The sequence below is a fragment of the Somniosus microcephalus genome, chromosome 23, assembly GCF_052327205.1.
Source record: "Somniosus microcephalus isolate GS21.2 chromosome 23, FLI_Smic_1.0, whole genome shotgun sequence".
NCBI lineage: Eukaryota > Metazoa > Chordata > Chondrichthyes > Squaliformes > Somniosidae > Somniosus > Somniosus microcephalus.
Window position 1 is genome coordinate 62,584,322 of NC_141009.1, and position 16,308 is coordinate 62,600,629.

Sequence of the window (16,308 nt, forward strand, 5' to 3'; positions counted from 1 at the left end):
AAGCTCTCCCGCCTCGGGCTGCTTCCGCGCAGGTCCGCTGCTCCTCCGGTCTCGGGGCTGTGGGCGGGTGGAGTCGGGTTTTTCGAGCGGGAAGAAAGGAGCGACTGGAAGAGAAGAGGGCAGGAGCTCTGAAAAGAGGGCTCAGGAGGCAAATGGCTGCTGCATCGCGTCCCGGGCTTCCAAACTCGGCCGCCGCCCTTCGTATTAGTAGCTCTGCATCCAGAACTCAAAGTGGGATTCAGTGATCGTGAAGAGAATTCAACGAAGGGGTTCGGAGTCGTAAGTCTTGCAGACATTATACATACCATGAGCTCCAACTTAAGCGCGCCAACTAAAGAGTGCACTCAAATTTGGACACAGGGACAGATTCTCCTTTGAATCCATATAAATGGAGAATGTATGTTTATTATGTCTGGATTCATTCTAATGTATGCAAATGTCTAATTTAGGTCATTGACCCGTAATCTTATACTGTCTGACGTTAAAACTATAAAGTAAGATAATTAGAATTAAGCCATTGTAGTAGTGATCTCCTTACTGGACTATAGAATACTGTCTACAACAGAGACCACATAGATACATAGATACATAGAAGATAGGAGCAGGAGTAGGCCATTCGGCCCTTCGTGCCTGCTCCGCCATTTAATGAGATCATGGCTGATCCTTTAATTCAGTATCCCGTCCCCGCCTTCTCTCCGTAACCCTTAACCCCTTTTGCCCGTAGAAATATATCTAATTCCCTCTTAAATATATTTAATGAGCTGGCGTACACTGCCCTCTGTGGCAATGAGTTCCACAGGTTCACCACTCTCTGAGTGAAGAAATTCCCCCTCATCTCTGTCCTAAATGGTTTAGCCCTTATCCTTAAATTATGTCCTCTAGTTCTGTTTTCACCCGCCAAGGGAAACATTCCTTCTGCATCCAGTCTGTCTAGACCTGTCAGAATTTTATACACTTCTATGAGGTCCCCTCTCAATCTTCTAAACTCCAGTGTGTACATCCCTAAACTACATAGTCTCTCCTCATAGGTCATTCCCGCCATTCCTGGTATCAGCCTGGTGAATCGCCGCTGCACCCCCTCCATGGCAAGAACATCCTTCCTCAGATGAGGCGACCAAAACTGTACACAGTACTCGAGGTGTGGTCTCACCAGTGCCCTGTACAGCTGCAGCAAGGTATCCCTGTTCCTGTATTCTAACCCTTTTGCTATGAAGGCCAGCATACCGTTTGCCTTCTTGACCGCCTGTTGCACCTGCATGCTCGCCTTCAGTGACTGGTGTACAAGAACACCCAGGTCTCTCTGTACTTCCCCCTCTCCCAATCTATTGCCATTTAAATAATAATTTGCCCTCCCGTTCCTGCACCCAAGGTGGATAACTTCGCACTTGTCCACATTATAGTGCATCTGCCATTTATCCGCCCAATCGCCCAGTCTGTCCAAATCGCTCTGGAGCTTCCTGGTCTCTTCCTCTGAGCCCACCCCACCTCCTAGTTTAGTGTCGTCTGCAAATTTGGAAATGCTGCATCCGACTCCCTGATCCAGGTCATTAATGTAAATTGTGAACAGCTGGGGGCCCAGGACAGATCCCTGTGGTACCCCACTTGTTACTGCCTGCCATTCAGAAAATGAGCCGTTTATTCCAACTCTCTGTTTTCTATCTGACAGCCAGTTCCCTATCCACGCCAAAACTTTCCCCTTTATCCCATGAGCCTCAATTTTCCATGCTAATCTTTTATGTGGGACCTTATCGAAGGCCTTTTGGAAGTCCAGGTACACCACATCTACTGGCTCTCCCCCATCTATTCTACCAGTTACTCCCTCAAAAAATTCCAATAGATTAGTCAAGCACGATTTACCCTTTGTAAATCCATGTTGACTCTGTCCTATCCTGTCCCCATTTGCTAAGTGCTCCGCTATTTCATCCTTAATGATGGACTCCAGCATTTTGCCCACAACTGATGTAAGGCTTACAGGTCTGTAATTACCTGCTTTTTCCCTACCCCCCTTTTTGAATAGTGGGGTAACGTTAGCTACCCTCCAATCCATCGGCACTGTTCCCGAGTCTAATGAATTCTGAAAAATCATCCTTAGTGCATCCGCTATCTCTAGGGCCACCTCCTTCAGTACCCTAGGATGCATGTTATCAGGCCCTGGGGATTTGTCCACCTTCAATCCCTTTAGCTTCCTTAACACCATATCCTTAGAGATATTGATTTGCGTCAGTTCCTCCTTTGCCAATGTCCCTATTTTTCCCGATATCCCAGGGAGGTTTTTTGTGTCTTCCTTCGTAAAGACTGACCCAAAGTATGCATTTAGTTGATCTGCCATTTCCTTATTTCCCATTATATATTCCCCCGTATCTGACTGCAATGGACCAACTTTGGTTTTCACCAGTCTTTTCCTTTTGATATATTTATAAAAGCTTTTGGAGTTAGTTTTTATATTTTCCGCCAGCTTGTTTTCGTAAGCTATTTTGCCCCTCTTGATCTCACATATATCTAGAGAACCGTGAAGGGGTTACATTTTGGGGGCTCGTCCGGGATTGTGGTCTATTTATGTCAGTAAACTAACAGTATTGAATGCTCATTGCTAAGAGAGTGGTTTGTGGTTTCTACTGGGCTGTTTGAGCATAAAAGATGGATGTTATTGAGGTTGAAGCTTGGTGCAAACGGAAGCAGATAGCTACTACCCATGCCATTGTGCTGAATGGTGTTGCTAACGATGACCCTGATGATGTCTTGCTAAGGGCTCTGAATTGTGTCAAAGCCTTTGGAAAGGTTAGGATAGTTGAGCGCTGCTTGGATACAGCTACCAAGAAGCAGTTTGTGTTGATCCAGACATCAGAGAACCTGAGAGGTCATGGTTTACCTGAGGCAGTTGGGCTTTCTGAAGAGGCTGGTCCCTGGCCAGTTCAGTTTGTCCCTATCACTACTAAGGAAGAAGAAGGGTTTCAGACCAAGTTGTTGTCATTCTTGAGACAAGAAGGAAAGACTGTTGCTGATGTCAAAGGTCTGATAGGTCCTTCGGCCCTGGATATGAACACTCAGTTGGTCAGTGCCATTAGTTCTCTGGTGGATAAATGCACCAATCTGCCCTTCGAGGCTCAGGGATACCGTAAGCTCCGTATGTTCTCAGGAGTGAGACCAACTCCCAGTGGGGAAGAGGAGTACGACGCCTGGGCTGAGCAGACCCTGCCTCTGCTAGAGGAATGGCAGTGCAGTGACAATGTGAAGAGGCAGAGAATAGTAGAAAGCCTTAAGGGTCCTGCTGCTGACATTGTAAGATTCTTAAAGGCGCAGAACACCTCTGCTACTTCCTTTGACTACATGCAGGCTCTAGAAACTGCCTTTGGAACTACTGAAACCATTTCAGATTTGATGGTCAGATTCAGAAGCACATTCCAGTGTGAGGGAGAGAAGCTGTCCAGTTATCTGCTGAGAATAGACAAACTGCTGCATTGTATGTTACGGAAAAGAGGGATTGAGTTGCCTGAAATGAATCGGTTCCGCATTGAACAGGTTGTGCGAGGTGCATTGCTCGAAGACGTGACTGCTCTTCGCATACGCATGACCCATAAGTTGCGAGATCCACCTACCTTCACTGAGCTGCTAAGGGAAGTCAGAGAGGAGGAGGATATGCTTCAGGCCCGGAATGTAGCAAAGAGTGCTGTGATGTCCAAGCTTGTGACTCCTGTTACAGTTCCTACTCCTAAGGGTGATGTCAACCCTGAGATGGAACAGCTGAAGAAGGAAATAAATGTCATGAGAGACGAGATGGCATATTTTCGGTCTAAGCCCAACACAGAAAGGGATGACGCACGGGTGCAAAAGGTTGAACACCCTGCGAAGTCTAACAGCAAAATGAATGATTCCTCTAAAGGATATCCCCATGAAGGAGATAGACCTGGAGTCTTTTGTTATAACTGTGGAAAGGATGGACATTTCAAGCGAGAATGTAGAGGTGAGGAAAATCTAAAAAAAGTAAATGACCGTCTCATAAAACTTACCAAGAAGTCGGGAAACTACAAAGGGGCACAGTAACGGAACGGCCTGCTGTCCCTGTAGTTAAGACACGTTCCGCTAAGTGCAATAATAGACGAGGGGATATGAAAGACATCATACCTGAAGGTTTAGTAGGGCCGAGTTCTGCTGTATCAATACAGATTGAAGGCATTTATACTAAAGCTATCCTCGACACGGGTTCTCAGGTTACCATACTGTACAGATGCTTCTATGACCGATACCTGACGCATTTGCCGTTCACCCCAATCAGTCTTCTGCAGATCTGGGGCCTTAGTCCTGCTGATTACCCATATGATGGCTATTTGTCGCTGAGGTTGGAGTTCTTGGAAGCTGATGTAGGGACCACTGAGACCATTGATGCACTTGTGTTGGTTTGCCCTGACCCCATGGTGAAAGGTGAGGTTTCCATACTGGTTGGCAGTAATACACCCATAGTGAGACGACTCCTGACAAGCTGCAAAGAGCAGGGAGGTGAAAACTTCTTGAGCACCAGACACATTCACCCTGTTTTCAAAAAGGCTTTTGAGAAACTGCCTGAACTTTCTTCCGACGTAGATGATAGCAAAAGAGGAACTGTGTGGTACGTTCGAGCCAAACCTATCACCCTGCGTCCTGGAGGAGTGGCTAGAATCCCTGGGATACCAAAATTCCCTGGAACGCCAGGTACTGAAGCCATTCTGATAGAGTCACCTGATGATCCTGCAGAAGAGTCACGGTTTCCAAATGAGCTTCTGGTGAGACCAGAGTTGCAGACCCCGACAGCTGTGATGTCAAGGAGAGTTACAGTGACCGTGAGGAATATGTCAGGCAAAGGAATCACATTGAGGAAAGGAATGCCAATTGCGCATCTGTTTCCTGTAAATGTACTGTCGTCACATGTGAAGGAAGAGTCCAAAGTTAACTCAACTGGAGATCTGACACCCTCCTCCTTCAACTTTGGAGATTCATTCGTTCCTAAAGAATGGAAGGACCGATTAGTCAGGAAGATGATGGAGCGGAGAGGAGTTTTCTCTACTCATGAGTTTGATGTTGGTTGTAGTAAGAGTACTCGCCATTCTATCAGAATTACCGAAGATAAACCCTTTCGGGAGAGGTCTTGACGGCTGGCACCAGCTGACATCGAAGCAGTGAGACAGCACCTGTCGCAGTTAAAAGAAGCTGAGATCATTACCGAGTCCAGGAGTCCTTATGCATCTCCTATAGTGGTGGTGAGGAAAAAGAACGGAAAGATTCGGATGTGTGTGGACTTTAGGACGCTTAACAGACGTACTATTCCCGACCAATACACCGTTCCAAGAATTGAGGATGCACTGGCTTGTCTTAATGGAAGCAAGTGGTTCAGTGTGTTGGATCTCAGAAGTGGATACTACCAAATACCGATGAGTGAATTGGACAAAGAAAAGACAGCCTTTATATGTCCAGTTGGGTTCTACCAATTTGAAAGGATGCCACAGGGAGTTTCAGGCGCTCCAGCAACTTTTCAAAGAATAATGGAACAAACAGTTGGGGACATGAACTTGCTCGAAGTATTGGTGTACTTGGATGATATCATTGTGTTTGGGGAAACCCTTGAAGAACATGAAGCTCGGTTGCTGAAAGTGCTTGGTCGCCTGGAGGATGAAGGTCTCAAGCTATCATTGGACAAGTGTCAGTTTTGCCAAACATCCGTGTCCTATGTGGGGCATATTGTATCACAGGATGGAGTAGCCACAGATCCATCCAAGATCGAAGCTGTTACCACATGGCCCAAACCGAACACAGTGACTGCCTTGCGGTCATTTCTTGGGTTCTGCGGATATTACAGGCGCTTTGTGCAGGATTACTCCAAAGTGGCCCATCCTCTGAATCAGCTGCTGGCTGGTTACCTCCCACCAGCCGAGAGGAAGAAAATGGCTAAAGGTAAAGAGAACAAGGACTACTTCAAACCCTCTGAGCCTTTTGGTGTTAGATGGGATGAGAAATGCGAAGAGGCCTTCCACACCTTCAAGCAAAGTCTTACTCAAGCCCCCGTGTTGGCTTTTGCAAACCCACAGTTGCCATATGTGCTACACGTGGATGCCAGTCAAGAAGGGTTGGGTGGTGTGTTGTATCAGGACCAAGGAGCAGGACTGAGACCTGTAGCGTTCATCAGTCGCAGTCTTACGCCATCAGAGCGTAACTACCCAGCTCATAAGCTAGAATTCTTGGCGTTGAAGTGAGGGGTGGTGGATAAGCTGCAGGATTATCTGTATGGAGCGAAGTTTGAAGTGAGGACAGACAATAATCCATTAACTTATGTGTTGACTTCGGCAAAACTTGATGCCACCGGCCACCGCTGGCTTGCTGCACTATCTGCTTACGACTTTAGTCTCAGGTACAGACCTGGGAACCAGAACATTGACGCAGATGCTCTGTCTCGTCACCCACACTACCAGAAACCAGAGTGGAAAGATGTTGCTTCAGCAGATGTGAAAGTAATGTGTCAGATGTCCGTGGTATCTGGACCAAAGAATTCATTTCATGCCCGAGAGATTGACCACTTGGGAGCGTCAATGCATGCTGTTCCCCAGGCATTTTGCAACCTTTCCAGCTTGGATGTACAAAACTTACCCATGTTGTGTTCATCTGAAATATCCAAAGCACAACAGGAGGATCCCTGTATTCATGAGGTGTTTTCAGCTCTCCGTCTGGGTGATATTACACAGATCGACAAATCAAAACATCCTGACTGTCGTCTGCTCCTAAGAGAATGGGACCACTTGGAAATTAAAGAGGGAGTGTTGTGTAGAACTACTCACCCACCCACTAAACCATGTCATTCACAGTTGGTCCTGCCTGAAAAGTACAGGGAAATAGTGATGAAGTCTTTGCATGATGACGCAGGTCATCTGGGAGTAGATAAGACCTATGGGTTGGTCAAGGACAGATTGTATTGGCCGCGTATGAAGTCTGCGGTTGAGGAGTTCTGCAAGTCCTGTGCACGTTGTGTCCAGAGAAAGACTTTACCTAAAAGAGTTGCTCCTCTGTTTCACATGCAAAGTGATGGACCTCTAGACCTTGTCTGTATGGATTTTCTGTCCATTGAACCCGATTCCAGCAATACCGCAAATGTCTTGGTCATTACAGATCATTATACTCGCTATGCCCAAGCTTTTCCCACAAAGGATCAGAAAGCATCCACCGTTGCCAAAGTGTTGTGGGAGAAATACTTCATCCACTATGGACTGCCAAAGCGAATACACAGTGATCAAGGTAGAGACTTTGAAAGTAGACTTATACATGAGTTGTTGTCCATGCTCGGGATTGAGAAGTCAAGAACAACTCCATACCATCCTCAGGGAGATCCTCAACCTGAGCGGTTTAACCGTACTTTGTTAGACATGCTTGGAACGCTGGATTCAAAGCGAAAGAACAAGTGGAGTCGGCACATTGGACATCTTGTTCATTCTTATAATTGTACCCGAAATGACGCTACTGGTTTTTCACCGTACTACCTCATGTTTGGACGTGAAGCGAGGATGCCGATGGATTTGTGTTTCGGAGTATCCAGTGATGGCACATCACAGAGAACTTACCTCAAGTATGTATCTGACATGAGAAAGGAATTGCAAGCTGCTTATGAACTTGCTGAGTCTGTTTCTGCCAAACAGAATAAAGGAAATAAGCAGAGGTATGACCAGAAGATCCGTTTTTCCCAACTCATGCCTGGTGACCGAGTTCTCATACGGAACCTAGGACTTCAAGGGAAACATAAGTTAGCAGACCGCTGGGCTTCTACACCTTACATTGTTGAAAGTCAAATGTCACAACTACCTGTGTTTCGGCTAAAACCTGCAGGTGGGAATGGACCCATAAAAATACTGCACCGGAATCATATCCTGCCATTGGGACAGCAAGTGCGTCTGGATCCGCCAGCGGATAATGAGCCGACACCTAGTAGGAGAACCCTGCAGAGAAGAAGAAGGAAAAAAACGAGAAACCAGGAAAACTTTGTTCCAGAAGACAGAAAACCCATGACACAGTGTGTGGATCATGAGGAACCTGATGAGTCGGAAGATGAAGAATGGGATCTATGGTACGACCTCCCAGAAAGACGCATAAGACAGAATCTGGATGAATTGTCTGAACCATTTAGCTCAGACTTGGACATGGTCTGGGAAGAACCAGATGCTTCCGAGAAGGAGATAAAAGAGACTGAAAGGCATGATAACAAAGGAACCAACGCCTCCAACGTAGTTGAAGGAACTGAAGACCGGGTATCCGAAATAAGGAGCTCACAGCGAGTTAAGAAGGTTCCTGAAAGATTGACATACAGTACACTAGGAGTGCCAAGTGTAATGATAGCCCCTACGGTTCGATATGTTACCTCCCTTTATACATGGTTGGGAAGCATGCAACCACTTATGTGTAAAGTTCATTAGTCATGGGGACATGCCTATATTTGGTAGGGGGGAGTGTAATACCCACTGGAAATGTTATGTACGCTAAGTATGGTTATCAATCTTTAACTTAGACACTATTATCATTGTTATAAATCCCTGGGTTAAAGTTGCCCATGTGAAGGTACGGCAAGAACTTTTAAGGACACAATGTGACTAAGAGCATACTTTCTATAATTCTGCACCAGTATCAACTGTTGCAGACAGTGAGGCTGCGCAGTCTCCAGGCAGAAACCCCAGGAGGAAGGGGTGGAGTCGGGTTTTTCGAGCGGGAAGAAAGGAGCGACTGGAAGAGAAGAGGGCAGGAGCTCTGAAAAGAGGGCTCAGGAGGCAAATGGCTGCCGCATCCCGTCCCGGGCTTCCAAACTCGGCCGCCGCCCTTCGTATTAGTAGCTCTGCATCCAGAACTCAAAGTGGGATTCAGTGATCGTGAAGAGAATTCAACGAAGGGGTTCGGAGTCGTAAGTCTTGCAGACATTATACATACCATGAGCTCCAACTTAAGCGCGCCAACTAAAGAGTGCACTCGAATTTGGACACAGGGACAGATTCTCCTTTGAATCCATATAAATGGAGAATGTATGTTTATTATGTCTGGATTCATTCTAATGTATGCAAATGTCTAATTTAGGTCATTGACCTGTAATCTTCTTATACTGTCTGACGTTAAAACTATAAAGTAAGATAATTAGAATTAAGCCATTGTAGTAGTGATCTCCTTACTGGACTATAGAATACTGTCTACAACAGAGACCACATCTCACATATATCTAGAGAACTGTGAAGGGGTTACATGTATGTAGAGCATTGGGTAACAAATGGAACAATTTGATAGCTGCTTTTCTAGTCAAACAGAAGAGGCAAAGACAAGATTTGCAGGTGTGGCCGGGATGTCTCAGTGGTCATTGCACCTGCGTGAACTTATCTTTCTTATTTCAATTATGCAGCATGGTTGGAACCCCCAAAGGTACACCCATCCTTTCATCTTTGCATGGTGCCACATCAAACCAAACACAAACTAAAAGTAATGAAGAAAAGCATTGGAGAGCATAATAAACAAAAATAGAAGCATTTCCAGCTGAACTAATTAATGCACGGTTTGTTGTACATTAGGTTCTACATAGCAGTATTTATGTCTTACCTTCATCTGATTCGCAATATATTTTGTTTCTCTTTATAGTACAGGCCTGACAATATAGCTTCGAGAATGAATAAACAAAGTGAGTACAAATGAATTTCCTACCATCTTAAGGACAAACAAAATATAATGTAACTATTGTATAGACATCCAATTGTATCATTCAGGACATATTCAATTTATGGTGGTAATTATTTTAATGTTTTAGTCAAACAGTGTGTTCATCTTAATCCATTTATGGGCATGAGCACATAATTGAGGCTGCCATTTCAGTGAAGTACTGAGAGAGTGCCACATTGTCAGGTGCCATATTTTGGATGAGGTATTACATTGAGCCTACATCTGCCTGCTCAAGTGAATATAAAATATAACAGAGGGTCTTTTTGAAGAAGAGCAGGAAGTTCTCCTGGTGTTCTTGCCAACATAAATACCTCCACCACGAAACGATTATCTGGTCATTCATCTGTTTGTGGGACCTTGATGTACGTAATAAGGAGTTAGATCACAGATCAGCTGTAATTTCATTGAATGGCGGAACAGGCTTGATGGGCTAAATGGCCTATGATTGCCACATTTGTCTATATAACCACAGTGACTGCAAGTAAAAAGTAATCTGTTATTTGTAAAGTCCTTTGGGATGTCCTGAGGACATGATTAAGTGCCTTCTTTCTTTCTCATGCTGCATTGATTACGTTTGGAGATCTTACAATCAACAATGTAGGGAATGATTTTCCAACTTGTGGGCGTCCAATACTCTCTTGTGCCGTATCTCCGGCAACAGAAAAAGATACCAGTCTATGAATTTTAAAATGGTCTGTGACGACTGTCAAAAAAATATGCAGGTTCATTCAGGGTTTCCAGGGAACTCATGAACCATATATCTTAAGGGAATTGAGTTTTCCATTTATTTCAGGGTAACAAAAGTTGTCTCCTGAGATATTGATTGCCCGGAACAAAAAGTATAACAAAGCACGTGTAAGAGGCAAGAATCTCACTGAGCAGACATTTGGGCTGCTTTTAAAATTATGTCAATGGCTTGCTTATGCTGATGTTTCCCAAAGAGTGGGTTCGCATAGCCAGCAGCAACACTAGTGCAAACTGCCGGATTCACTAAGGCCAGCATCCAGGAAGACTCGTTATAGCAAATCTCCCAGGTTTATATTGGGATTGTTACCAGCTGCGTGAGACCCACACTTTGGAAACCATCAACACAAACACACTTCAAATGCCGAATCAACTGTTCTGTTGTTTGGATCACACCATGACTACTCTGCAATGCGCTCTGGAGGAATCGTGTTGCATGCTGTGTAACATAGCCATGGAATGAGGCATCCACCCATTTGTTTATGGTGAACAACAACAAACCATGGATGGGAGAGAATGATTCAAAATTAGCAGAAGCAGGGAGCTAATAGAAGTATCTTCCCCCCTCTTAGGCAGTCCCTTGGAACTGAGGATGACTTGCTTCCACATTAAAAATGAGTTCTCAGATGACTGATGAGTCCAATGTGGGACCTACAGTCTCTGTCACAGGTGGAGCAGACGGTGGTTGAAGGGGCGGGTGGGTGGGGTGCTTGGGTTGACTTGTGCTCCTTCCGCTGTTTGCGCTTGGATTACGCTTGCTCCTGGCGAAGAGACTCGAGGTATTCGGCACCTTCCCGGATGCTTCTCCTCCACTTTGTATGGTCTTGGGCCAGGGATTCCCAGGTGTCGGTGGGGATGTTGCACTTTTTCAAGGAGGCTTTGAGGGTGTCCTTGGAAGCGTTTCCTCTGCCCACCGAGTAGAGCTCTTGTTTTGGGAGTCTCGTATCGGGCATGTGGACGATGTGACCCATCCATCGGAGCTGATCGAGCGTGGTCAAAGCTTCGATGCTGGGGATGTTGGCCTGAGTGAGAACACTGACATTGGTGCGCCTATCCTGCCAATGGATTTGCAGGATCTTGCAGAGGCAGCGTTGGTGGTACCTCTCCAGTGCTTTGAGGTGCCTGCTGTACATGGTCCGTGTCTCTGAAGCATACAGGAGGGTGGGTATTACTACTGCTCTGTAGACCATGAGCTTGGTGCCGGGTTTGAGGTCCTGGTCTTCAAACACTCTCTTCCTCAGCATAGGTTTGTCAAGCTCTGATTGAAGAGTGTTCCCTTGAGGCCTTCCTTTGACATATAATTGCATGTTATTTTCCACAAAATATTACATTCTATGCTGTAGAATAGAATCATAGAATGGTTACAGCACAGAAGGAGGCCATTCAGCCCGTCGAGCCTGTGCCGGCTCTCTGCAAGCTAGTCCCACTCCTCCATCCTTTTCCCATAGCTCTGCAATTATTTTCCTTCAGGTACTTATCCAATTCCCTTTTGAAGCCACGATTGAGTCTACCTCCACCACCCTTTCAGGCAGTGCATTCCAGATCCTAACCACTCGCTGCATAAAAAAGTTTTTCCTCATGTCGCCTTTGGTTCTTTTGCTAATCATCTTGAATCTGTGTCCTCTGGTTCTTGACCCTTCCGTCAATGGGAACAGTTTCTCTCTCTACTCTGTCTAGGCCCCTCATGATTTTGAACACCTCTATCAAATCTCCTCTCAACCTTCTCTGCTCTAAGGAGAACAACCCCAGCTTCTCTAGTCAATCCACGTAACTGAAGTCTCCCATCCCTGGAATCATTTTCATAAATCTTTCCTGCACCCTCTCCAAGGCCTTCACATCCTACCTCGAGTGCGGTGCCCAGAATTGGACACAATACTCCAGCCGAACCAGTGTTTTATAAAGGTTCATCATAACTTCCTTGCTTTTGAACGCTATGCCTCTATTCATGAATGTAAGAAGTCACACAACACCAGGTTATAGTCCAACAGCTTTATTTGAAATCACAAGCTTTCGGAGCGCTGCTCCTTCTTCAGGTGAAGTGGAGAAATGCATAAAGACACAGCTTATATAGTCAGAGAATCATGTCAGATGTTTACAGGTAACCTTTCCAACTGCCATTTATCACACCTCGGCAGAGAGATAATCACAGCAGTCAAAGGTGTGAATGGTGTCCAAACAGGTCAGTCAGGGAAACATTACATCAAAGAACAATGAGGTGGGGTCACAAGGGGTCAAATATTGCAGATGCTGGGGTCTGTATGAAAAACAAAAAAACAGACAAAAAACATTTTTTTTGGCTGGAAATCACAGCAGGTCCGGCCGCATCTGTGTAGAGAGAACAAGCCAATGTCGACTCGAGTCTGGATGACCCTGCATCAGGTGGGGTTACATGTAGCGTGACATGAACCCAAGATCTCGGTTGAGGCCGTCCTCATGGGTGCGGAACTTGGCTATCAGTTTCTGCTCGACGATTTTGCGTTGTCGTGTGTCTTGAAGGCCACCTTGGAGAATGCTTACCCGAAGATCGGAGGCTGAATGTCCTTGACTGCTGAAGTGTTCCCCGACTGGGAGGGAACACTCCTGCCTGGTGATTGTTGCGCGGTGTCCGTTCATTCGTTGTCGCAGTGTCTGCATGGTCTCGCCGATGTACCATGCTCCGGGGCATCCTTTCCTGCAACGTATGAGGTAGACAACGTTGGCCGAGTCACATGAGTATGTACCATGTACCTGGTGGGTGGTGTCCTCACGTGTGATGATGGTATCTGTGTTGATGATCTGGCATGTCTTGCAGAGGTTGCTGTGGCAGGGTTGTGTGGTGTCGTGGTCGCTGTTCTCCTGAAAGCTGGGTAATTTGCTGCGAACGATGGTCTGTTTGAGGTTAGGCGGCTGTTTGAAAGCGAGTAGTGGAGGCGTGGGGATGGCCTTAGCGAGGTGTTCGTCGTCATCGATGACATGTTGAAGGCTGCGAAGAACATGGCGTAGTTTCTCCGCTCCGGGGAAGTACTGGACGACGAAGGGTACTCTGTTGGTTGTGTCCCGTGTTTGTCTTCTGAGGAGGTCTATGCGATTTTTCGCTGTGGCCCGTCGGAACTGTCAATCGACGAGTCGAGCGTCATATCCTGTTCTTACAAGGGCGTCTTTCAGCGTCTGTAGGTGTCCATCGCGTTCCTCCTCGTCTGAGCAGATCCTGTGTATTCGCAGGGCTTGTCCATAGGGGATGGCTTCTTTAACGTGGTTAGGGTGGAAGCTGGAGAAGTGAAGCATCGTGAGGTTGTCTGTGGGCTTGCGGTAGAGTGAAGTGCTGAGGTGTCCGTCTTTGATGGAGATTCGTGTGTCCAGGAATGAGACTGATTCTGAGGAGTAGTCCATGGTGAGTTTGATGGTGGGATGGAACTTGTTGATGTTATCGTGTAGTCTTTTCAGTGATTCTTCGCCGTGGGTCCATAGGAAGAAAATGTCATCGATGTATCTGGTGTATAGCGTTGGTTGGAGATCCTGTGCAGCGAAGAAGTCTTGCTCGAACTTGTGCATGAAGATGTTTGCGTATTGGGGTGCGAATTTGGTCCCCATGGCTGTTCCGTGTGTTTGGGTAAAGAACTGGTTGTCGAAGGTGAAGACATTGTGGTCAAGGATGAAGCGGATGAGTTGTAGGATGGCGTCTGGAGATTGGCTGTTGTTGGTGTTGAGTACTGAGGCTGTCGCAGCGATGCCGTCATCGTGGGGGATACTGGTGTAGAGTGCCGAGACGTCCATCGTGGCGAGGAGTGTTCCTGGTTCAACTGGTCCGTGGGTGCTGAGCTTCTGTAAGAAGTCTGTAGCGTCGCGACAGAAGCTGGGGGTTCCTTGTACGATGGGTTTCAGGATGCCCTCGACATATCCAGAGAGGTTCTCACACAGGGTTCCGTTGCCTGATGCGATAGGACGTCCAGGTGTGTTGGCTTTGTGTATCTTTGGGAGGCAGTAGAAGTCTCCCACGCGGGGAGTACGTGGGATGAGAGCATGTAGGATGCTTTGAAGGTCTGGATCGAAGGTTTTGATCAGTCTGTTGAGTTGGCGGGTGTGTTCTTTGGTCGGATCTGCGGGTAACTGTCTGTAGTGTTCCTGGTTGTCCAGTTGTCGGTATACTTCTTTGCAATAGTCTGTTCTGTTCTGTATGACGATGGCACCTCCTTTGTCTGCTGGTTTGATGACGATGTTGCGGTTGGTCTTGAGAGTGTGGATGGCGTTGCGTTGTGCTCGGGTGACATTCTGGACTGTCTTGTGAGTGCGGCTGATGAATCTGGCATTGATGCATCTCCTGACAGCTTGAGCATACATGTCAAGCTTAGGGCTTGACTCCCCAGTCGGGGAACACTTCAGCAGTCAAGGACATTTAGCCTCCGATCTTCGGGTAAGCATTCTCCAAGGTGGCCTTCGAGACACACGACAATGCAAAATCGTCGAGCAGAAACTGATAGCCAAGTTCCGCACCCCTGAGGACGGCCTCAACTGAGATCTTGGGTTCATGTCACGCTACATGTAACCCCACCTGATGCAGGGTCATCCAGACTCGAGTCGACATTGGCTTGTTCTCTCTACACAGATGCGGCCGGACCTGCTGTGATTTCCAGCCAAAAAAAATGTTTTTTGTCTGTTTTTTTGTTTTTCATACAGACCCCAGCATCTGCAATATTTGACCCCTTGTGACCCCACCTCATTGTTCTTTGATGTAATGTTTCCCTGACTGACCTGTTTGGACACCATTCACACCTTTGACTGCTGTGATTATCTCTCTGCCGAGGTGTGATAAATGGCAGTTGGAAAGGTTACCTGTAAACATCTGACATGATTCTCTGACTATATAAGCTGTGTCTTTATGCATTTCTCCACTTCACCTGAAGAAGGAGCGGCGCTCCGAAAGCTTGTGATTTCAAATAAAGCTGTTGGACTATAACCTGGTGTTGTGTGACTTCTTACATTTGTCCACCCCAGTCCAACTCCGGCATCTCCACACCATGGCTTCTATTCATGAAGCCCAGGATCCTTTATGCTTTTGTAGGGGGTGGCGTGTGCCCAGTCAGCTCTGCCCCTGACTGTCTCTGAGCGGTTCGAATCGCTCCCACACCCCTGGGTTCTAGACACCGGACTTAGGTACAGGCGGCGATACAGAAAATAGAGTAGACAACTGGTTTGGTGCAAGAAAACCGCAATTTTATTAAAAGGCTGAATAAAACACAATACTGAGAATTACTGGAATAATTTACAGGGATATAAAATTACACTGGGAATGGGGAACACACGGCACATCGAGGGAAAAAACACATTAAAAATCCCCTTATCCTTATCCCACCCCCAATACCTAACTAGATTAAGCTACGAGGGGCCAGGAATTCATGCTCACCAATTCGAAACCTGTTGGTTTAACTGGTTGTGGTTTTGGGATTCACTCTTGTTGTCCTTTGGGGTTCGTCGTCGTCACGCGGTCACAGGGCGCGGCGGTGGAGTTGTTTGTGCGAAGCACCCTCCTTTTCCTCCGTTAATGTCTTCGTTGAGTACTTTGTCGCGATGGGTCTTCTTCTTCTGACTTGGCCGCCGACGGTTTTGTTGCGGTTGGGGCTCGGTTGGCGGTTTTTACCGTCGATTTGATTTTACTACCCAAGCTTCAAACACCAACTTATTTATCAAACGCCAGCTTATAACTAGGTCGTTTGTCCCCCTCCAACGCGTTTTTCTGCTGCCCTTCTCTGCCTTTACCGGTTTTACCATATTTCTCGTCTTGTCTCATCTCATTTGTTCGTGGCCCCGTATGTCCTGTGTGTTTTTGATTCGGGTCTCGTTCTCCTCCCGCGTTTGGCCCCCGGTGTAGTAATGGGCGTCCTTGGTGTT

General features: G+C 46.5%; 1 protein-coding gene across 3 annotated transcripts in view; it reads left to right on the forward strand.

Moving 5' to 3' along the window:
* The window catches only part of LOC147101903 (uncharacterized), a 136,273-nt gene that overhangs the window by 32,327 nt on the left and 87,638 nt on the right, over positions 1-16,308 (forward strand). For all 3 annotated transcript variants that reach the window (XM_085965994.1, XM_085965996.1, XM_085965995.1), the window contains exon 3: positions 9,622-9,661. In XM_085965994.1, the coding sequence (XP_085822120.1) occupies positions 9,622-9,661 (40 nt within the window). The remainder of the gene's footprint in view (positions 1-9,621; positions 9,662-16,308) is intronic.